The 21,891-nt window shown below is 46.2% G+C and overlaps 2 protein-coding genes across 7 annotated transcripts in view; one reads left to right on the top strand and one right to left on the bottom strand.

Annotated features, from left to right (window-relative positions):
- Positions 1-395: 395 nt before the first annotated feature.
- Positions 396-13,908, top strand: CLEC20A (C-type lectin domain containing 20A). The gene is given in 10 exon segments (XM_030875611.2): positions 396-672; positions 675-782; positions 2,322-2,387; positions 4,022-4,387; positions 5,502-5,594; positions 6,736-7,466; positions 10,515-10,713; positions 11,627-11,712; positions 13,607-13,630; positions 13,632-13,908. Coding segments are annotated over 10 exon segments (2,010 nt in total). The 3' UTR covers positions 13,692-13,908.
- Positions 13,909-14,370: 462 nt separating this feature from the next.
- Positions 14,371-21,891, bottom strand: part of RASAL2 (RAS protein activator like 2) — a 385,368-nt gene continuing 377,847 nt past the window's right edge. For 5 of the 6 annotated variants that reach the window (XM_060295897.2, XM_060295908.2, XM_060295903.2 and 2 more), the window contains 2 exons: positions 20,067-20,150; positions 14,371-19,446 (listed from right to left, as the gene is read on the bottom strand). In XM_060295897.2, coding sequence (XP_060151880.1) covers positions 19,295-19,446; positions 20,067-20,150 — 236 coding nt within the window. In that variant the 3' untranslated portion in view covers positions 14,371-19,294. Of the gene's footprint in view, positions 20,151-21,891 lie in introns of all 6 variants that reach the window. The other variant, XM_030875378.2, reaches the window with a different exon arrangement.

Raw genomic sequence — 21,891 nt, forward strand, 5'->3', positions numbered from 1 at the left:
TTAATTTGTAAAACAGTCATGGTGATGTCTATCCTAGGGAGTTAGTTGTTGGAAAGGGTTCAGTGAGCTAATCGCACCTGGTGAGTGCTCAGTAAACACTTTCTACTGTTGCTAAGCATTAACAAAGGTACATTGTGGCTCATAGGAAGGGAGCCTGCCCAGGATGGGGCAGAGGGAAGGGGGAGATGAGAAATGGGAGAATGGGGGATCGAGGGCGCAGGTGAGGATGGCCAGTCTTTCAGGCCAAGAGAGCAGCTTGTGCAGAAGCCTGGAAGCAGAGCTGTGGAGCTGTGCAAGTGGAGGGCGGGAGGTGAGGGGTGGAGTGGGTTAGGGGAGGCTGCCTGTGGTGCGGTTGAACACCCGGGATTTGGGAGTAGGGTAGGGGCAGCCACACGATGACAATCTCTCCCGCCCCAGCCCTGCAGCTGACCAGTGAGAGCAAGACCTTCTGGAGAGTGGAAGAGGAGCTGAGCTGGTCTGAGGCCCTGGAGTGCTGCCGGCAGCACCGCACAGACCTGGCCGACCTGCAGAGCATGAGCGACGGGAGCAACATCAAGACCCTCTATTCCCTTACCAGCAGCACCGCGGCCTGGATCAGCCTCTTCTTCCACGTGCGCCTTGGGGGCCTGAGATGGTCCAGCGGCTCCACCTTCAGCGTGCCAGTGTGGAGCTCGCCGCCGTCTTCGAGGAGGGTCTCTGTGCCACTCTGTATTCAATAGCCATTTTCCCCAGCCTGGGGGCCGCCTCGTGCACTGCTCAGAAGCCCTTCATCTGCGACTACGGTGTGTTCAGAGTCATATTCTGGGCCTGGTCTTCCTCCTAGGGTTTTGCTTCTCAAGAGTAAATGAGAGAGAGAGAGAGTGAGCGAGCCTGGGTTTGGCTCAAGCCTTTCAGAGGATAACTATCAGCTTAACGCTTTTTTGCTACATCCTTCTCTGCCGCCTTAGTTTCTATCTCTTCTGTCCCTCATTCCAAACGCTCCATCAGAGAAGCGGGTGTAAATCAGGGTAGTCAAAAAGTAAAATCTGAAATGTTCCACTATGTCCCCTCCTCCTGCCAATTAAGGATCTGGGGAAAGAGGAAAAAGAAAGGGAGGAAAATGGGAAAGTCAGGTTGGGGATCCATTTGCGTCTGTGCAGAAACCAGAGCAGAGTCCAAGGTCTCTCTCCTCGTTAAAGCGCAGGGTGGCTTTGTCTCGCGGGACTGGGGGAATGTGGAACAGCCACTCTCTGGGAGAACCCCTGCTTTGGGGAGGTATGTGGGTGCCCCTCTGCAGAAAAACCATTTACTCAATGCACCTGGTGCCGGCTGTTGGGGAACAGCCCCCCATCCTTGACCCCTGGCTGGCTCCTCTCTGCCCAGGCAGCCCATGCCACTGACCCTTGTCTTAAAGGTGCTGAGATCACACGGGGGATGGTTATAGACAGCACGTTCCTGATAAAAAGTGCCAATTTCTGCTTTTCTCTCAGGCACACCCCAACTCCTCAAATAGGGGTATGGGGGACCACTCCGACGTGTCCCCAATTCTCTGCACACCATGCCTGTCACGGGGCCTTGAAATGTAGCCCAGGGTAGCCTAGGTTTGATCTGGCAATGCCCAAGCCAGAAAAGAAATTTTTCCAGGAGTGGTGAGTGTGCCGGGGTGGGGATGGGAGCCCCCTTGAAGGAAGGGCTGCGCGTGCGGGGCTCTCCCTACTCCCCCTGGAGTCTTTGGACTCCACCCAGACGCGTCCTAACTGCATCCACTTCTCTCCAGCTCTGCAGGTCCACACACCAGCACAGCCCTCCGTGGCGTCTGCCCGGCCCACTCCCGTCTGTTCTGTACAGAGTGAACTCTTAAAAATGTAAATCAGACCAGTTTGCTTAAACACATTCAGTAGGTTCCCTTAGCACTTAGAATCACTTCCTTTTTGTAGCCAACCCAGCCCTGCTTGAGACCTTTGGCCTCATCTCCTATTTCTCTCCCTGGCCATACTGGCTGCTTTCCACTCCTCAAACACACGTGGCCTCTTCCCACCTTAGCTCTGCCCGGGGTATTCCTTCGTACCTCTTTGCAAGGCTGGCTCCTTCTCATATTCTCTTCAAGAACAAAGATCTTGCTTGTCTTATACCTGCTATTTTTCCAGGGCCTACGATAGTGTCTGTCACACAGCGGGTGCTCAATAGATATATCTATTTATGGACTACACGTAGATAGGAACAAAGGAGCCTCTCTACCCTGGAGCTACGTTTCTCCTGGCTTCAACTTGGCGGTCCCTGGTGCCCACAGAGCACGCTGGGCAGCCGCACTCCCGCCCCATAACATGTGGCCCGTTTCACAGATCCTGCCCTGGAGCCCCACACCCTCCTGGAACCGGCTCTCAGCCTGACCACCTCTCCAAAGCCAGGTACACACCCAGGGCTCCAGGGCTCCGCCTTCCCTTGCACTTGTCCACCTGGACCAGCTGGCTTCCCCCACCCCTGCCTGGCCCAGGGATCCCCTGGCTTTGCGGGCCCCCAGGCTGACACACAAGCAGAGGCTCAATGCTTTTGTTATTCAGCTGGCCCCGGGGGCGGTGGGGTGGGGAGGGGAGGAGCGGGTTGGGGGGGTGGGGGGAAGGTCTCCAACCAGTCCAGGCTGCATCCCAGTCTTCTGGTGCCCCTACCCTTAGCGGCTTGGGGGTGGGGGGCAAGGGTAGCATTTCTCCGCAGTCCAGGCCCATCCACCTGGTGAGGGGGATAGTACTGCCCTGATATTTTACAAAGCGTTGCTTGGTGTCTGGTTAGAGACACTTCAAAGGAAATTCACTCCTCAGCCTGCTTTGTAAAGTTGGTTTTCTGCTCGTTGTGGAACATGGCGCTGTGGAGTGAAGATAGCACAGGCTTCTGGGGAGGGCGGACACGCATTTGAATCTCGTCTTGCCACTTAATAAGGCATGAGTTTGGGCAAGTCATCACCTCCCCGAGTCTCCCTTTTCTCCTCCGTAAATGAGGTTAATAACATCTGCGTCTCAGGATTATAGTGAGGATTTTAAAAGATGACGTGTGCGACATGCAAAGCTCAGGGCTGGCGAGGACTAGGTGCTTGAAAAAGGGTAGCTTTAAAAGACCAATTTAGATAGGGAACATGAGGGAAATAGGCAAATCTTGACGGGGCTTTGGTGAGCAGGCATGTGTCAGAGAGGTTGGGAGGCCCTATTTGAGGATGTGATTCCCAATTTTGCAAACACAGGCGTTTCCTTTAAGGGGCTCTGGAATCAGTCCCTCAGGTGGTGCCAAAGCACCTCCTTTCCAAACTTCCCTTGTTTAGAATCACAGATGCTTGTGTGGACAGATGAGACAGGCCTGACCAGGGGCAGGGCAGGCGGGGGCTGGAGGTAGAGGCTGTGAGAGGCTGAGTCTTGGTCTGAGCTCCACCAGAAGTCAGAGCCACTGACCAGCAGGTGTGCCCCTCGCCAGGCTCACCTCTCGTCCCTGGCTCTCCTGATGGTGTGAGCCTGAGACTATCACACACTCCCTCTATCCTGCCTCAGCCGGGAGCCTCCTGAGAGCCCATGCGGCAGGCACAGGCCCTGGAAACCACAAATGAGGCTGATTCCAGACCAGGATCATCCCATCTCCCTCATCACCTCCCTGCAAAGTTTAACCCTACCATTTAATTGAGTGTTTAATATTTGTATACGTGGTTTCATTTAATCCTTTAAACGAAATACATTTAGGTACTATTATTATCCCTGTTGTACAGATGGAGAAATTGAGGCTTAGACTTGACTTGTAAGGCCATACAGCCAAGAGGAGAGTTCTTAACCCCTGCCTTTCCTAATGAATGGTCTTTCCCCCAGCTGCTGCTATGATAGCTCATTCACCCTCCCAGTCTGGTATTTAGTCTGCCTATAGACTTGTGGGTTTGATCAAACCTAACTCCTGAGGATGGGGAACAAGGGCAGGGCCCAAACCAGGGCTCTGTCCTGGGGGCAATGAGGGCTGAGCAGGCAGAGATCCTGGACCTCAAGCCTGTGGTCTCTACATTCTTTGCCCGCAGCTGAGGTTCAGATTGGCAATCTGAACTTCAAGCAATGTGACCAAGAAAGGAAGTGGCTGGCAGCTGTGAGGTACTGCCGCAGACACCGCACAGACCTGGCTGACCTGCAGACAGTGACTGAGGAGACAGACAAGGAGGCCTTGAAATCCATCACGAGTTAGACTGAGGCCTGGATTGGCCTCTACTTCAGTGCGGCCTCTGGGTCTCTGAGATGCTCCAGTGACGTGGGTGCCAGCGTCCCGACCTGGCTGCAGGTGCCTGAGTTTGGGGCAGGACTATGTGCGGGTCTCCGCAGCTACTGGAGCTTCTCCGCCAGAATTTCTGCAGTGGCCTGCTTTTCCCTGAAACCCTTCATCTGCTTCCATGGTGCGTGACAGTCGTCCCCGCTGCCCCTTGACCCACCAAGGCTAGGCTGGGATGGGAAACGAGTTTTCTTGGCAGCCGGAGGTGGTGAGGATACACCTAAGGAAGTATTTATAGATTCTGAGGGGAGCAAAGTTATTCTGGAACAGGTTTTAATTTAATTTAATGGCTAATTCCATCTAGCCTCAGGGCATTAGCAAGTAGCAACAGCAATTACTTATTGCGCAATAAAGAGGTTAAAAGTGTGGGCTTTGGAATCAGACTTTATCACTTGCTAGAAATAAGATGAGCGGCATCTCTGAGCCTCATTTCCCTCATGTGGAAAAAACAAAATGGTATTGATGACGCACCTCACAAAATGGCTTTGAAGAATGAATGAGAATAAATATAAGGGACCTAGTAAAGACCCTGGCACAGAGTAAGCACCCAAAAGATACTAGCTACTGACACTGTTGTTGTCACCACAGTCACATGGGAACCAGAGGCCCACCTGGTTATTCTGGATCTTGTGTGTGAAACGTCTCCTCAGCAACAGACTTCATCCTGCCTTGTCATTTCCGTCTCTCTTCTCTTTCCTCCCTTCCTTCTTTCCTTCTTGTTTGTATCAGCCTTATTGAGATATAATTCATGTACCTTTAAAATTCACTCTTTTGAGGTGGCCAGTATAGTGAGATTTAGTACATACCCAGGTGGTACAATCATCACTACTATCTAATTTTAAGACATTTGTATCACCCCCAATAAGAGACTCTTTACCCTTTAGCAGTGACCCCCCATTCTCTCACACGCTCAGCCCTGGCAACCACTCATCTACTTTCTGTCTCTGTGGATTTGCCTATTCTTGGCTGTTTTCTTTTTGTATTCTGGATTTGATGAGAATCATGATCCTTATCTGTAAAATAGGAACAATGGTTCCTCCCTTGTTGTGAGGAATAAAGATTGTGAACATACCTGTCCTGTGACAGGGGCCCTCCTGAGTTTGGCTCCTGTGATGGGAGGCTGGTCATCAGTGTCTGGTGGGATCTCTCACAGGCGTGTCAGCTGTGGCAGACCTGGGGGTGCTGTGTCCCCCCTCATCAGCCCTGCCCTCACACTCACCGGTGGTGTTTTCTTGCAGACCCCACCATTGGACACCGGGAGTCAGCAGCCCTCCCTCAGCTCTCCTTCATACCCTCCTCAGAAGTGACCATGGGGACAACGCCCAGGCCAAGTACCCTCCCCTGTTTTCTGCTCTCTATGGGTGCTTTGAGCCTGTTCTTGGCTGGATTCTGGGGTCTCCAGGGCCTAGGAAGTGGAGAGGGTAGCCTGGATGCAGCAGCACAGGGTGGGTCCCATGGGATCCTCCCCAAAGGGCCAGGGAGGGGCCAGGAAAGAGGTGAACCAACGGGGTGGCGACCATGGGCCACTTATGGAGAGGGATTTCCCTGGGTCCCCCCCTCTGCTGGGCCGGCTGGGGTTTGGAGGAGGAGGACTCGGTCACCATCAACCTTATTCCTTGAACTGGACCATTGGACTTGCAGCTCCTGGGCCAGGGGACCCAAGAGAGGTTGTGCAGTCTCTCAGGTGAGGTGATGAGGGCCTGGCCTGGGAGACAGACGGGAAGACGCCCTCACTGCCCAGCTGAGCAGTACTTCTGAGGAAAAATCATCAGAGAGGCCTCTGAGGTTCAGCATCCAGAGAGGGAAGCGCAATAGAGGGCCAAATCCCTTTCAATTTGGGGCTTTTCTGGGAGGAGAGAAGATGAGAGATGAGTTGTGGGGACATGGCTGGGAATGACAGTGACAGTGTTCCTTCAGCATCTTTAAATTCCTGAAACATCTTCACAGCTATTGCCTCCTTTTGCTTCCCATGAGGTCTGAAGCAAACTAGGATAACTGAGGGCAGAAATCACTGTTCTCCTGGCATCTTTACAGATTCCTACATCTGACAATGGTATTACTGCCTTTTTGAGAACACAGAGAAGTTAGGGGGCTTGCTCATAGTTGCACAGAGCTTTATTCATTCCTGGGACACAAGGAAAAGGCAGGGCCTGTTCTGAAGGAGCTGACAGCCAACTGGGAAGAGGGCTCCTGACAGGCAGTGTTGCTTGTGTAGTCACAGGCATGGTGGGGACACAGAGAAGGGGATTGTCCCTGCTCCTGTAATTAAACGAGGATTTCCTGGAGGAGGTGATTTCGAAGTTAACTTGCAGAGGGAGTGGAGGGGGTCGGGGTGTGTAGCGCTGAGCGGGGAGGCCGGGGTCCTGCAGGGGTGGGGTCCCTGTGAGCTGCTAAGGAACGCAGCCCTCCCCCTGGAGGCAACAGATTAGGTTGAGAAGAGGGGGAAGAGCCTGTCTTCTGCTTCACATCGAGGTCTCACCTGGCCCAGGCCGCACCTGGCGGGGTCAGAAGGCCCTCCTTGCTTCGCCCTGTCTGCGATGGGTGTGCAGGGCCGGGCGCGGAAAAACCGCACGCCGCGCACCGCGGTCCCCCCCCACCCACCCCGCATCCCCTCCCCGGCCGCTCGGCGCAGCGGGCCCCACGGAAGCCTTCTCTCTGGCGTAGGGGCCAGCGCCGGCCCCGCGCAGGGTCCGGCTGAGGCGGCGCGGCTCCCGCAGCTAGTCAGCCCGGAGCCCGCCGAGCTCGGCCCCCGCCCCCGCGCCCCCCGGGCCTCCTCCTCCGCGGGCCCTGAGGCTCCAGAGACCCAAGGGACGGCGGCGCCGAGCCCTCCGACCCACCTCGAGATCCCTGGGTACGGCCCTGTCCGCGGCGGTGGGCCCTCGACCCCGCCGGTCACCGCCCAGAATACGTCCTTCGGCCCCGTGCCCCCGGCCTCCGCGCCGACCCCAGCCTCGAGCTCCGCGCTCCTGGGGAGCCCCTCTGTCCCCCAGGAAGTGACCGAGACCCCTCTGGCCTCCGCCTCGAGCCCTGCTCCTGACCCCGCGCCCCCGGAGGACCCCGTGACCCAGGGCGGGCCCGGGACGCCGCGGGGGGCGCAGCGGGCCCCTCGCCCGGCTCCACCCGCGGGGCCTTGGCTCAGCCGGGGATGGCGGCGCCCCCCGGGTCTGCCACGTCCAGCCGGTCCCGCAGCGCCGAGCTTCTGGGTACGGAAGAGAGCACCTCGGAGCCTTCCGGCTCAGGGAGCTCGGCTGGGCCTCAGAGAACAACGGCGCGCCAGGACGCGGTAGCTCCGAGCCAGGCCGCACGCCCGAGACCGCTGGCAGCCGGCCAGAGCCTGAGACAGGTGCCCGCCCACTCGCGTCGCTGGGGGTTGGGGACACAGCCCTGGCGCCTGGGTCTTCCTTTGGGGAGACCAAGCCCTAGTTTCCATTACCCGGCCACAAGTCAGGGAGGTTGAGGGGGTGAGGGTATGTGCTGGGCCACATCTCCCGGCCCCAGGTGCATTCCAGATCACTCCATGGGGGATCCTAGAGCCAGTTCACCCCCTCATCCTCCCCCTACATAATAATTTAGGGTGGGGCGATCTAGGGGAGAAAAACCTATCTTTGGCTAGAGGAGTCTTTCAGTCAAGGGTTGGAATGCTGGGTCTTCTACTTACCGTGTGGTCTTAGGCAAACTTCCTAACCTCTTCGAACTTCATTTTTCTCATTTTTTTTTTTTTCTTTTTTTTTTTAGTGGTGCGCGGGCCTCTCACTGTTGTGGCCTCTCCCGTTGCGGAGCACAAGCTCCGGACGCGCAGGTTCAGCGGCCATGGCTCATGGGCCCAGCCGCTCCGCGGCGTGTGGGATCCTCCCGGATCGGGGCACGAACCCACGTCCCCTGCATCATTTTTCTCATTTTTAAAGTGAAGAGAAACACCAAATGTCAAGAGTTATCTTTCAGTGCCTGGCATCAATGAATGGTAGTTATTACTATTCTAGTCTCAATTCAGTAGTGAAATGTTTAGTAATTCAGTCTCCCATCTGTCCTTACCTTATTCAATAGACAAGGTTGCCCTCAGTCTCATTTTATTAATTACAAATGATTATGAATGATCACAATTATGAATTATTAAGGTTGTGAAATCTCACAGGGCAGGGGCTGTTTTGTTTTATGCCTCTTTATATCTTTCCCAGGCCTAGAATAGTGTTTTGCACACTGGTAGATGATTTAATTCAACAATCATTTCCTGAGTACCTGTTTTGAACAAGGCAGTGGATACCAAGATGAGCAGGACCTGCTTCCTGTCTTTAAAAGAGCTTAGTCTAATAGGGGCTAATAGAGACAACCAGGACAGTTTAATTAGTGCTGCCGCAGAAGGGTGAACCAAGAGGCTTGCCAAGAAAATGACTCATTTATTCTGCCTGGAAAGGTGGTGGTAATTGGACAAAAGGTAATGGAGGATTTCATCAGGCAGCAAAGGCTAGAAGGTTCTTCCTGGCAGAGGGAACAGCATGGGCAAAGATAGGTAGATGTGGAAATGTGTGGTTTGGGAAAGACAAGCAGTCTGATGTGACTGGAGTGTCGGTCACATATTCGGGAAGGAAGCGGCAAGTGATGAGGGGAAAGAGGTAGACTGAGGCCAAATTCTGAAGGACTGGATCCTGCAGTCAGCACAGCCATCAGAGGTTTTTAGCAAGTGAGCAAAATGGTCAGCTCTGTAGTCAATAGAAGCAAGGTGGTTTTAATGACATGGGGCAATGCCTGTATCAGGATGCTAAAGGAAAACATGATTCAACATTATACATATAACACAGTCACAATAATGTTGAAAGGAAACATCAACCTATACTTGGGAAAAGAAGATTGTAAAGAAATGTGTGAAAATGTTAACAATGGTTAAATTCAGGCAAAAAGAATATGAGTGTTTCCCCCTTTCTGTGCTTCTGCATTTTACAAACTTATTTATTTCACTGAAGAAATGTACAATGCTTTGGGTGGAGTAAGAAGAGGGCATTTTGGAGAGAAGACACAGGAAGTGTATGTGTGGGGAAAGACTTGCACGGTCCGGGAGAGTGGAACCGAGGCCAGATCTGGAGCAGTGGAGCAAGGAGGGACATGAGGGAACTGATTTTACATCGTTTGCAAGTGACATTAATTGAAGAAATATAAATACAAACACATTTTAAAAAATGCTCAGCTTTGTTCATTGAATCATAGCAGTGCAAATTAAAAGCAAGATGCATTAAAAAGTTCTTTGTTTTAACTTAGCAGTTTGGCAAAGATCTGGGGTGATAATGCTGATAAGAATGTGAGAAAATCAGCACTGTCAGACACTGGATAGCACAGTAAACTTGTGCTACCATTCTTGCAATGCCTGTTAGTTCCGAAATGTGCATACTCTTTCATACAGAAATTCTGCCCTTGGAAATTTATTAAGGAAATAATAGTACAAGGTGCACATACACATATATACGTGTCCTCCACACACAGGTTGTTTGTTGCAGCATTGTTTATTACAGTGAAAAACTGGAGGCAATCTAATGTCCATTGAAAGCAGATTGATTAAATAAGTTACGGTACATTCAGTGAAATACTATGCAGCCTTTAAAGAGAATAAGGTAGATCTCTACGTATTCAAATTAAAAAATTCAAGTGTGTGAAAGATATTCTATAGCAAACTGTTAATAGTGGTTGTCCCTGGGTCAGGGGAGGGGATACTTCTGCTTAAATATTTTACAGTAATATACCACAAGAACAATATGGTTCAAATATTCCATATTAAAAAAAAAAAAAGACATCTGCAAGGCACTGACAGGACTTTGGTGACTGAACGTGACAGCAAGTGAGAGGGAGTAAGGGAGCAGCTGGAGAGCCTCAGTAGACGGGCACCATAAAGGGGGTGAGAAGGCTGCCGGGGGAGGCTGAGCTTGGTTTTGGAATACGTACTTTGAGTTTGAGGTGCTACCCCTTGATGGAGAGGTTGGGGGTTCCTGGGTGCCATGGTGGGGGCCCTGTGTAGCTAGCAGACTACATAAGGGCACTGGGCCTCTTGGGGTAGGAACTGCTGAAAATAAACACTCACTCCTGAGGAGATATCTTATAATATTGCTAAGCCCCACAAATCCTGGTATCAGAGACACTTTATGAGAGATGATGCTGTAGCTACCGGGTACATGAGCCTATGGAGGTAAGTGAAGGATTGGCAGGGACTGAGCGTCCCACCCCGGATGGTTTCTGCAGGATGGTGGCTGCCCGTGCCTGTCTTCTAGCTCAGGGGCAGTCACCAATCTCAGACCACCTTGCTTCTGGCTGTATTTGCAATAACTCCTTTATTTTCCCCTCTTGTAGCTGTGACCAGTGAAAGGAGTGGCACTGATATAACAGATGCAGCTATTGCCACTCAGGCCCAACATTTGAGCTCATCTAATCACCCAGATTCTAAAGAAAACACTCTAGCATCAAAACCAGGTAACTGCTTCTGGTTACCAAGTTCCCACTCTTAACAACCAGGCAGTTAAATCTGGACAGCCACTCCTTAGCATAGGGTGCTCAAGACCTTTTTGTGAAAGACAGCCTGAAATGGGAAGGGAACAAGGATGAGGATCCTAGAGTTGGTTAGCTCCCTGGCGATTGTGAAAGCTCCGGGGGCATGTTTCCTTCCTTCAGAATCTCCTCTTTCTCATATGCAAAAGGGACGTAGTAAAAACGACCCTGCCTACATCACAGGGTTGTTTCAAGTACCCAATGAGGTAATTATGCAAAGGTACTTTATAAACTATAAAATGCTGTACAGATATAGAGTAGTCCTATTATGAGGCTGTAGTTCCTGTGATTACAGCGTTCATGGCCAAAGGCTGAGCCTGTTTATAGTCTCAGAGAACTTACGAGTTTTCTGTGGTACAGTTGGCCTTTACAAATGTGGGTCCAGGGGAGAGGTGAATATTTCCAGCATGGTGTGGGACATTTACTCAACAGATTTATTAAAAGGAAGAAGCAAGAATTCCCTGGCAGTCCAGGGATCGATCCCTGGTTGGGGAACTAAGATCCTGCAAGCTGCGTGGCATGCCCAAAAAAAAAAAAAAAAAAAAAAAGAAAAGAAAAGGAAGAAGGAAAATACTGAGGAGAAAATAATTGCCTGAGGGTGGCCAGGATATGGGAGGAGAGCAGTGGTTACTCCACTCATGAGACTCTTTCCTGTCAGCCACTAGCTGGTTGTGGCTGAGCATTTTTCTGTCCAGCAGTTTCTTCTTTCTTTTTGAAATCCTAAATCACCATGTAGCATCTATGGTGTCCAGGGGACACTCCCGACTGCCAAGAACTTGAAGTTTTCAAATGGCTACGAGATAATCTCCTCTGAGCCAGGTAGTACTTCCTTTTTCAGGGCAACTCTTTGGAATCCTGAAAGCAGATTTTCTTATCCCAGTTCTGATGCACCCAGAAGACATGAAAGACCAATTCTTGAGTGAGGTGAGACTTCTCTGTCCTCTAATTTTGATCAGTCAGGTGACTTGACAATGCAAAGCGATACTGTCAAAGCCAATACAGGAAGAGAAAAAGCTTTGGAAAATTAGCTCATCTGTTCCCATTGTCACCATCCTGGCTCATGGTGACAGGTTGGTTTATGTGCTCAGATCTTTTCTTACTCTCTCCATTTTTCCTGAGCTCTTAAAAAAATCAATACAGCATAGTCAGAAGGACCTAAGTTTGGGTCTTGGCTTTGAGCTTATTAGTTGTGTGACCTTGAGCAAGTAACTTAATCTTTCTGAGCCTCAGTTTCCTCATGAATTAGGAACAACAGTACCTAACTCATATCGCTGGTATTATGACAAAATGAAATATTCCATAAAAAGTGCTTAGCAAATTGGCACATTGGAAGTGCTCAATATATATTAGCTATTATTATTATCTTATTATTATTCTGAATATACATTTGTTCCAGGCTTTTTTTCCCCTCGTTTTTTTTTTTTTTCCCTCTTGTTTTTTTTTAAAGTATTGTGAGATGAGAGATTGTGAAGAGGAAGAATTATTCCTAAATATTGTGACAAAAGCCTCAAGCTGATTTTTGAATATGACCTAAAGGCACATTTTTCAGTGATATCAGATTATAATCATAAGATGTCAGAGCTAGAGAGTTCCTCATAGCCCATCTAGCCAAAACCATAATTTTACAGACAAGGAAACTGATTGGCGTTAATCTGGTAGCTTACTGCAATTTACTCATAGGCCAAAGAAATAGCACCCAGGCAATTCATTCTAAAATCTCACAAACTGAAGTCTCTAGGAAGAACAGGGTGTGTGTGTGTGTGTGTGTGTGTGTGTGTGTGTGTGTGTGTGTGTGTGTGTGTGTGTGTGTGTGTGTGTGTGTGTGCGCGCCCGTCCGCCCGCATGCATGCACAAATGCCTGCCAGGTAGCGGGGAGGGAACTGGAGAGCTTTCGGTGCATTTTGCTGTTGAAGAGCAGGTGCAAATGATGCAATTTGGCATCTGATAAATTTTTTAGTAAAAGTTCAAGTAATAAGACTGCAGTGCTGAGTATTAAGTCTACAAAAGTCAAGAACCGTTTTTTTTTTGGCAGGGGTGGGTTACCAAACCAGAAACCATCTACCTTTTATTTTAAATTAAAACCAATAATAGGAAAATTGGGGTCAAGATGGGGAGTTCCAGCTTCTGGTCACTTTTGTTGGAATATAGCTATCTCATATTAATGGAGAGGATTTCTACCTCACAGATATAAAGGATGGAATTGGTGGGGACAAGGTAGAGTATATTATCAGCTTTAGTAGCATTTACTGATAAAATTTGAAATAGGAGGCAAACAAAACACCTATAGTCAACTTATCCCAGTTCCATGGATGGGAACAGAGAAAACATTGTAACAGACACTCACACAGTGCTCAGAGAGAGATATGGACTAGTGGGTTGTTAACCCTATCTGAACTTAGAATCCTGTGGGGAAGGTTTAAAAAAAAAAAAAAAAAAAAAAAGCCTGGCCCAATCCTTAGAGAGATACTATTTAATTGTTCAATGGTGGGTCTAAAGGGGCATCTCTACTCTGATTTTTTCAAGATCCCAAGTGATTTTGATGAACAGTCAAGACTGAGAATCCCTGATTGTCATTTGTTTTAGTCTCCTTTGTCATTAAACATTTTTTGTGTGCTGGGGGTGGTGGTGGTGACCTAACAAACTTGATTTCTGTACTTTCCTATTGGTGAAGGTGCTAACGACAAAAGCAGGTAGCTGCAGGGAGGCTAAGAAAAATAAAGGGTATGGCTGGACATAAAGGGTGGACAGTTAAGGGCTAAGATGACTAGGAGGTTACAAGATAGCATCAACAACAGTTTCTCTCTTTTTGATGTTTCAGATCCAAGAAGTCTTAAAGCTTACATTAATTAGGTCATGAGCAATTCAGATTGAAATGGGTTGGCTTTGAAGTAAACAAAAAATAGCACACGTCTACTGTGACCTGGAGTCTCCTCACACAATTTTCTCTGGATTTTGAGTGAATTTTAGTTTTTTAATTCATAGTAAAACAGAAGTAGAAGTCACTAGATATGTGAAGAGGCTAACTGGTGGAATTTCAGACCTATACTTAGCCTGTAAGAAAACTACTTATGGGACCTGCATCCTGGGGTTTTAAAGAATGAAGGAAAGCAGAAGATGGGGGTATTTGGAAATAACCTCGAGAATTACAAGCAAACAAGAACAAAAAACCCCAACTAGACAACAAAAATCCTGAAACAAACCACATTAATCTATTGGGGAATTAAGAGAGGATAGTACTGGTCTGGAGAGCTGAGTGGGGCCATACTTTCAATACAGTGGAGGACATTTTCTTCACCAGTCACAAGCTAGTAAAGAGATTTCCAACTCTCCAGAATGACGAGCTCTCTAAGGGTGTTATTACAATACAGTATGTGTTAATGCTAGCTCTTTGTCCTACAGCTAAATACTTTTACCTGTAAATTGGGAAATTCTAAGATGCATTGTTCTTAATGTTAAAATATACCTTCAGAATAATGTTCCTGCATACATTTTGTTTCTGGTTTTTCTCCAAGTGTCCTAATCACCCAGATAACATGCTAGAAGTCAAACAGTAATATGTCAAATACAGTAGCAACTTTAGTCTGAAATGTTTAAAGTTAAAGTTTATTTGTATTCTTTGTAGGAATATCAATAAAAGACCTCAAACGTATCTATATCTGTACATGTACAAGAACCGTCAAAAATTATTCACAGAACAAAAATAAATCTTCTTTTAGAACAAACCCAGGTAATGAAATGCAGATATGGATCTCACATATGGAACAATCTAAGTGCCACTAGCACAAAAATATGGCTTTAAAAATAAAATAAAATCTTGGGTTTTGTTTTTCTAATGTGTATTTCTCTTTCTTGAAATAAAAAATAAATTATTTAGAGCTATCATTGTAAAATAGTCATGTGTATTAACACACTCTTATTAAGGCCCTGGAGATGAAAAACAAAATCAAATTTAGAAGTTCCTCACAGGTGTGATTCAGGTTAATGGGCTGCTGTCTGCTTTGAGTTAATTTTAATGTAACTAGGAAATGTCTAAGCACCAGTCAAAATTTAACCTGTACTATTTATTTCAAATTTTCTGCAGGATAGTGGTCAATTAGTATTTAACCTTTTGGTGAACAGGGAATTGAATTTTTTCCCTTGGGAGTTTAGAAGTGACATAAATATGATAGTTATTCTTAAATATTTGTAGCCCCACACAGATGATCGAGGCCCCTAAAACACAGCTTCTGTGGAAATCTTTCTACAACAGATATATCTGGTTTTAAATCCCAAACTAAAACATTTCCTAGGGAAAAACAAGGGCACTGAAAAATAAGAACTGAATAGGAAATTAAAATGCATGCTGAAATCTGGACACAAACGACCACTTGGCTTTCCTTGGGTGGCTCATCGCCAAGCCTTGCTGGGTTGGTTCCTCAAACACCTGAGGATTAACTGATCAGGAACCAAAGCTATTTCTTTCTGTATCCTACTGCTGCATCAGTGATATTCAACTTTCTTTCTGTGACTCCCCAAGGTATCAATAATGATATCTAGGGTTCTTGAGACAATGTCAAGCCAAATTTCAAGTCACTTTAACTTATATATACATATAACACATATGGTACATTTTAAAGAGGAAAGAACCACTGTCATAAAATCTAACAAAGGAGAGCATAAAATCTAAAAAATCTCAAGGAAGTTTGGGAATCACTGCTCTATAAGATGGATTAACATTCAGAAAAAGGAAGCCCTAGGAATCGTGTGTTTTGTGTGGGTACCCACATGTTGTCTACAGAAATGGCCTTTCTATATATCTACGTATTTCGAGATTGGGCAAAGGATATAAATCCTCCTGTTGCCTTGAACCATTGGGCTATGGAGAAGGCTGCTGTGCATTAGTCCCCTTTTGGATCATGTATCTTCCTCAGGTTCTTTCACTCCTCATAAGATATTTATTCTGTCTCATGCAAATTTCATCACTTTTGTCCTTCCTAAACTCAAGAGCATTCCTAACTGGGTCATGACAGAATGCTTCTAGAACTAATAACAATCACTCAGACACAAAAAGGGATTCTATTTAAAAATTCAACACCCCAACATATCTTGCTTTTAAACAAACTGGCAAAATAGGTCCCTTCCATTGACATATTGATAAAAACAAAGTATCCCAAATTCTTGGCCCTCAGGTAAGGGGTGGGAAGGCAACCATTTACTGTTGAAGCGAGCAGGAGACTTCACTATCAGACTTGAAAAAGGGAAGGGGAATGGAGAAGAAAGCCCTTTTGGTTTTCCATAATCTGTAGACGGTGACCCCCCCCCCCCCCCCAAGAAAAGGTGAAAACACAGGGAAGGTATGGTGTGGGCTCCAGAGCTGCTGAGTCAGGCCCAGTGACAAGCCTAGTCTGGTGTCAACTCTAGTCAGGGTCACATGGGCCTTAGGTAAATCCCAAGGAGGGTTCCTTCCCCAAGTTCAGTCCCACAACCAGCCTTCTCAGAAACTCCAAACTGGACGTAACTGGAACTAAACCTAGATGGAAGGCAGAACAAATTGTAATCAAACTCACTTGATGGCAACTGTCTTGCTCTGGAGCTTCCAAAAAGGAACTGCTCTCAACCCAGTGTGCCTCTGAGGACAGAGTGAGAAACGAGGGTCGCTAGAGCTACAGATCCATAAATAGACTAAGATCTAAAAAGCTTTACTTTTAAAGTCAAGTTAATTCTCAAGGGCATACAGCAGTCGTAGACAGGAAATCCTACTTTTTCTTTCACTGTGCAACACCATTACAGGGAAAGGGAAAGGTAGAAGCAGACTAGAGAAAGCTAATTCTGACCAACTCAATGCCAAGTGAAAGGGCAAAGTTTTACCCTTTTTTTACCATTTTACCACATTTCCCTTACAACAGACTGCCCTGGACCCCAACAGTATCTTGGTGATAGTGCCTGGATCATAGTAAGTGCTCAAGTGTTTGTCATTGTTACCTAGTTATAATCTCCCCTCCTTCATGGCTTGTATTGCAGAGACTCAGGTAATGTGATGACTTGAAGGAAATGTTACTCCTTTTTGCTGCTTTGGCTCAGAAAGCTTATTGCTCCAGTGAAAATAAAATGGAAATATAAAGCTTTTTTCCTAAATCCTACCAACATTGTCCTTGTTAATGGCCAAATCTGGTTGTCATCTGGACAAGCATTTTGCAAGCACTTCACGGGAATTCCAAATTCCATTCAGCCTTGGTCTATGCTGCACCCCACCATGTGGTGACATGTTGGGTGTCAGAAGGAGTGCAAGACATGCTATCATAATCCACCCACTTCTCTTCAACCATACACCTCCTCCCAGCAAGAGAGGTATGCACTTATCTGGGCTGAAGAAAAGCCAATTAAGCAATACCTCCATAAAAATTATCAGCTGTTGCTGACTTTTTCCATACTAAAAAAAAAAATCTTTCAGAATAAGTTCTATAGACTGCAGCATTCTCTAAAGAAATACTCAGAAAAATATTCGGACAGGAATAGGTTCAAAGGATAATCTAAAATTTAACATCTGGCAACTACACTGAACTCCTAGCTTACCTCTAATTTTATTATTTGTTTACTCTTTTCTCTTCATTCAAGATAACCTGATAATAGAGGGCTGCATAATCTATCCAAACATTTTGGGCATCTAATCTTCCAAAGTAGGCAGCCCTCTAAGAAGCCCCCATAATGCTGACAAGATGTACTGCATCCATCAAAAACATATTTGATTTTGTGTCCTCCAACCCTCCAATATAGTTTATCAGTCCTCTGTCATCCGTAAACACCACCTGAGAGCTTTCAAACCTCCGTGTAAGACATCACCCATGTTACATACTTAAGGCCACTGAAACTGACCATTCTTTTACCAGGTTTTCTGAAGACTTTTATAAAGGATGGCTAGAGCTGAAAATAGCCACAAACAAGAACGGACCTATGTTTACATACCCTCTCCCCAAACACGAAGCACTACTTCAGAATTGGTGATGTTTCTTTCCTATTAAAATAAGTCATTTGGCCACAGTGTGCCCTCAGCTTGGAGGGAAGAGAGAAGAATTTGTAAAATAATGATCACGGGTCAAGAAAATGCACAAGTGCCAATACATGTGGGCATGAAGTCTGCAGATCAGATAAGCACACTGGGCAGCTCCTGATTTAGATCTCTGACTGGCAGAAACAGGAGTGTTACGAAGGGGAAATGTTTTAAAAGGTTGTGGGCTGGGGACCATGGTGAGGTTGCTGAGATGCAAGGCCCAACACAAAGACCCACCTGAGGGCAGTGCTTAAGAGGTCAGAATGCAAGCCTGGGGGTGCGGTGGGAATGGAGGTTTGGTGTCTCTATCGGGGCTTCACCCAAAAGGGGACACAATAAATGTTCTCTCGTCTCCTTATAAGTATTCTGCTATGTGGAAACACTCACTCCAGGTCTATGGCTTCCTCAGGTGTTTTTTTTTTCCCCCTCCTTTCTCCTTTTCCTTCTTAAAAAAAAAATTCCTTAAGGTTTATAATTTCAACTAAACATCATTAACTTACTTGAGAAATGTTGTTGCTTTCTCAATATAAACAATTGCTTAGATCTTGCTTAAAGAGATTCTAACCCCTTTAAACATTATATCCAACAGCATAGAAGGCAGGAACTTTTCCTATTTGTGCAGTTATATGTACATATGTGTGAGTATATGTGTATATATACTTGTAAATATAATATCTGTTTAACTTGTAACATTCCATACTTCTGATAATCAAGGTTGCATTCAAGATGACATTTCACACCTCTGGAAAAAAGGAAGTAACTTAGCTTCCATGACTGTTTCTGTCCTACAATAAATCTGTCCTACAATAAAGCCAACGATGACAGCTAGTGAAACTGGGTTATTATTGCCAAATCTACAAAGAGCATGGGAATAACCGATGGAATGTGCTGTCCTCCCACTTTTAGTATTTTATTTTTCATTAAGAGTAATCATGACTTTTAAGAGAGCAATGCTTCAGATTTGGATTTCTTTTCCAAATTTTACTGAGGGGATTAGAGGAAGAAGCAATTTAAAAGTTAAAGACTGAGATAAAATTACCCTGCCCAGAGATCTGCTAGTACACTGGGTAAAATCTTTATCCCAAACCAAAATTATAACTTACAAATAGAAAAAAATTTTTGATAGGAAATATTCAGAGATTGCTGCCATGGTATGGTATGGTTAGCCCTTTTCTGTATGGAAGAAAGGGTGTTTATTTCGGATGGCTTATGGACAGCATATTTGAATAACCTCTCCAGGGGAGAGTAAACCCTGTTGGTGATGACTGCTCCCACCATGGGGGAGGAAAGGGCAAGTGGGTGTGAAGATGCAGACGGTTTATAGAGACACAAATATTTATAGTTTTGTAAACTCTAAAGAGGAAGAAGAACACCCTTTATTACAGCTGGCGTAAAAAAAAAAAGCCCCCTATCTAAAATGGAAAATTCCCGTCTGCTACAGACAGAAGGAAATAAACAGCAACAGGAGTTCAATAGAAATCACTCCGAAAGTCCAGTTTTGATACAACAGCTCTTATCTGTGTCCTCTGGAACAGTGTATCCCCAAATCAGATAGCTGTCCATCCAGAACCAGTCTTCGTTGCTCAATGGGATAAACTGTTTTGTTTGGATCTCGGTATTTGCATGTTTTCCTAAAGGACAAGGGAACCAGAGTGGGGTTTTTAAACTGGCAGAGGAATCCCTGAAAAACTCATTCTGACAATGTCCTACTGAGGTCTGTGTGCTCTATCAGACAGACACGTGGTCTCTACCAGGTGAGCCGCCAGGCTCATCTCTCATTCACATGTACCTCCTACTTTGCCTCCTCTAACAACTGCAGTGCTTTCAACAAGAGGACAACAATAATAAAAATAGCAATAATTAAAAAGGTAATCTACATTATTAACTTCCTTTGGGTATATTACAGTGGTATTTTCTGTACATGGCCCAGAACTAAGTTCCCTATGTACACAGAGCCGGGGGGGTGGGGAGGAAGCGTCGACCTTGGAAGTCTTAGCCTTATGCCCTGAAAGACAAGGTTCCTTTCTTCATTGGAGAGTTGCTCGCCACCCTGCTGTTCTGAAGTAGCAACATTCTGTAAACCTGGTGGGGCTGGGGAGAGGGCTGGGGACAGGAGAGCGGGGGCATTTCCTTCTGTCTCCTCCCACAGTCTGTCTATTCACAAAGCCCATCAGCAGCTGCTGTTTTTGAATTCACCATTCTCCGTGATGGAAAGCTTGGTGGGGTTGGTGGGGGAGATGCCATTGCGGACCTGCATGCTGTACCGCTCCTTCACTTGGGTCAGCGCGCTCATCAGTCTGGTGTTGGCCGAATCCAGCGACACGATCCGTTTTTCCTACAACACACCAATCATGGCTTTATTCTGGCTCCATGCAGGCAACTACACCATAATATTCTATTGAATGACTGTTCTAATGCTTTCTATCAAACAGCAGTACACATGATGCTTCCCAGACAAATGGAACGTCTCTGCCTCTTTCTGCACCCTAGTCAGGCCAGCTTCCCCTGAGCCCAACGGGTCTGTGTTTATTTTCTCTCTTTTTTCCTTTCAGCATTAGCAGGATTTGTTATTAATCATCCCTTGGGACCCTAGGACATCATGTAAAAATGACACCATGTGTTACGTCAGACTATGAAACAGAGGTGTCAAGCTGCCTTGCTGTATTAAGTACTTTGGGTCAAAACTAAAACATGGGAATTAGGTGGCAAAGAAAGAAGCACCAGAGGTTTCATTTCACAGAGGAGAAGTGCATGTGATCTATGGGTTCTTAGACCCCGAAGGGGCACATCAGTCACATTTGGAAAGAATTCACATGGTGCTCAAAACTGAAACAATACATGGTGGCAGTTTATAGTCACCAACAAAGTGAGGATGCAACAGCAAGAGGGGGAGAAGCAGCCAAAAGCTCAGACCAAGGAGTTATTTGAATATGGGAAGGGAGATGTGGCCAAAGGGGGATGCCAGAAACATAACACATGAAAACAAACAGAGAACACAAGCTCCTAGACTCATTCCAGCTCAGAGGTACTCCAGGAAAGCTACCCAATAAGGAGACTGCTTTCATTTTACTTTTGAATCTTGGGGGGGAAAAAAAAAAGGCTTAGAACAAATATTTTGGAACCAAAGACTGTTGAATACACAAAAAAAAACCAAGAGAAAAAAGAGGGAAAAAATGGCAATCTAGAGAAAAGTAGGCTCATCTAAATTAAACAAAAATAAAAATCATCCCATCAAAATATTATCAGTCTCACAAAGACTAGGAGAGAAATCCTAATCTTAGCTTCACCAGCTAGGTAAATCATCCTAGAACCTTTCCTACATGAAGTTGCCATTTTTTAGAAAACAAGTTAACGCTGAGAAGGACAGTCTTTACCTACATCTATGATATCAAAAAAAAAAGAAAACAAAAGCATGTGAGGAACAATCCTTAAAGCCAAAAAGAGCTTTTCTACCCAGGGAGTGTTTTAATTTACTCAGGGAAAAGCATGGTAAGGATAGTCATGGTCAGGTTCAGAGAGTACATACAAGGGCTGAGGGTTAGATGCTATTCCTTGCTGTTACAGCATAGCTCCACAGGGCCGTGAGCAGTACTGCTCTGCCAGAAATGTGCTGCCCAAGGATGCAGAGTGAAGACCACTGCCCTGGGGGGCAATTTAGGTAAAAGCATATGCAACAACAGCATCAAGTAAGGCTTCCCTTTAATCTCCTGCTTTGGGGGTGGGGCAGGGATCTATATGGCAGCAGGGCTGGTGGTCACAGTTTCAAAAGTATGAAAAAAACTAGCTCACACTTGTTATTATTAACATTTTTTTTTTCCTTTCCTTGATGCAGAACTCAGGTGGTAAGATACAAAAAAATCAGCATTATTAACTAACCCCTAATCTAGCCTAAGATGCTTTTTACTTTGGAAAGGTAACTTGTTTTAAGGATAAGCAAAACTCAAAGAAAGAAAGAACTACAAGGCTTTAAAAAATAATAATTAAAAAAATTACGGCCAGTGGAATTTACTGGGATAACAAGTATAGATCTTTTAAAAGTCAGTAAGTAAGGGTTGGCCAGTGGTTACCAGGAGAAA

Source organism: Globicephala melas, chromosome 1 (genome assembly GCF_963455315.2).
Source record: "Globicephala melas chromosome 1, mGloMel1.2, whole genome shotgun sequence".
Lineage (NCBI taxonomy): Eukaryota > Metazoa > Chordata > Mammalia > Artiodactyla > Delphinidae > Globicephala > Globicephala melas.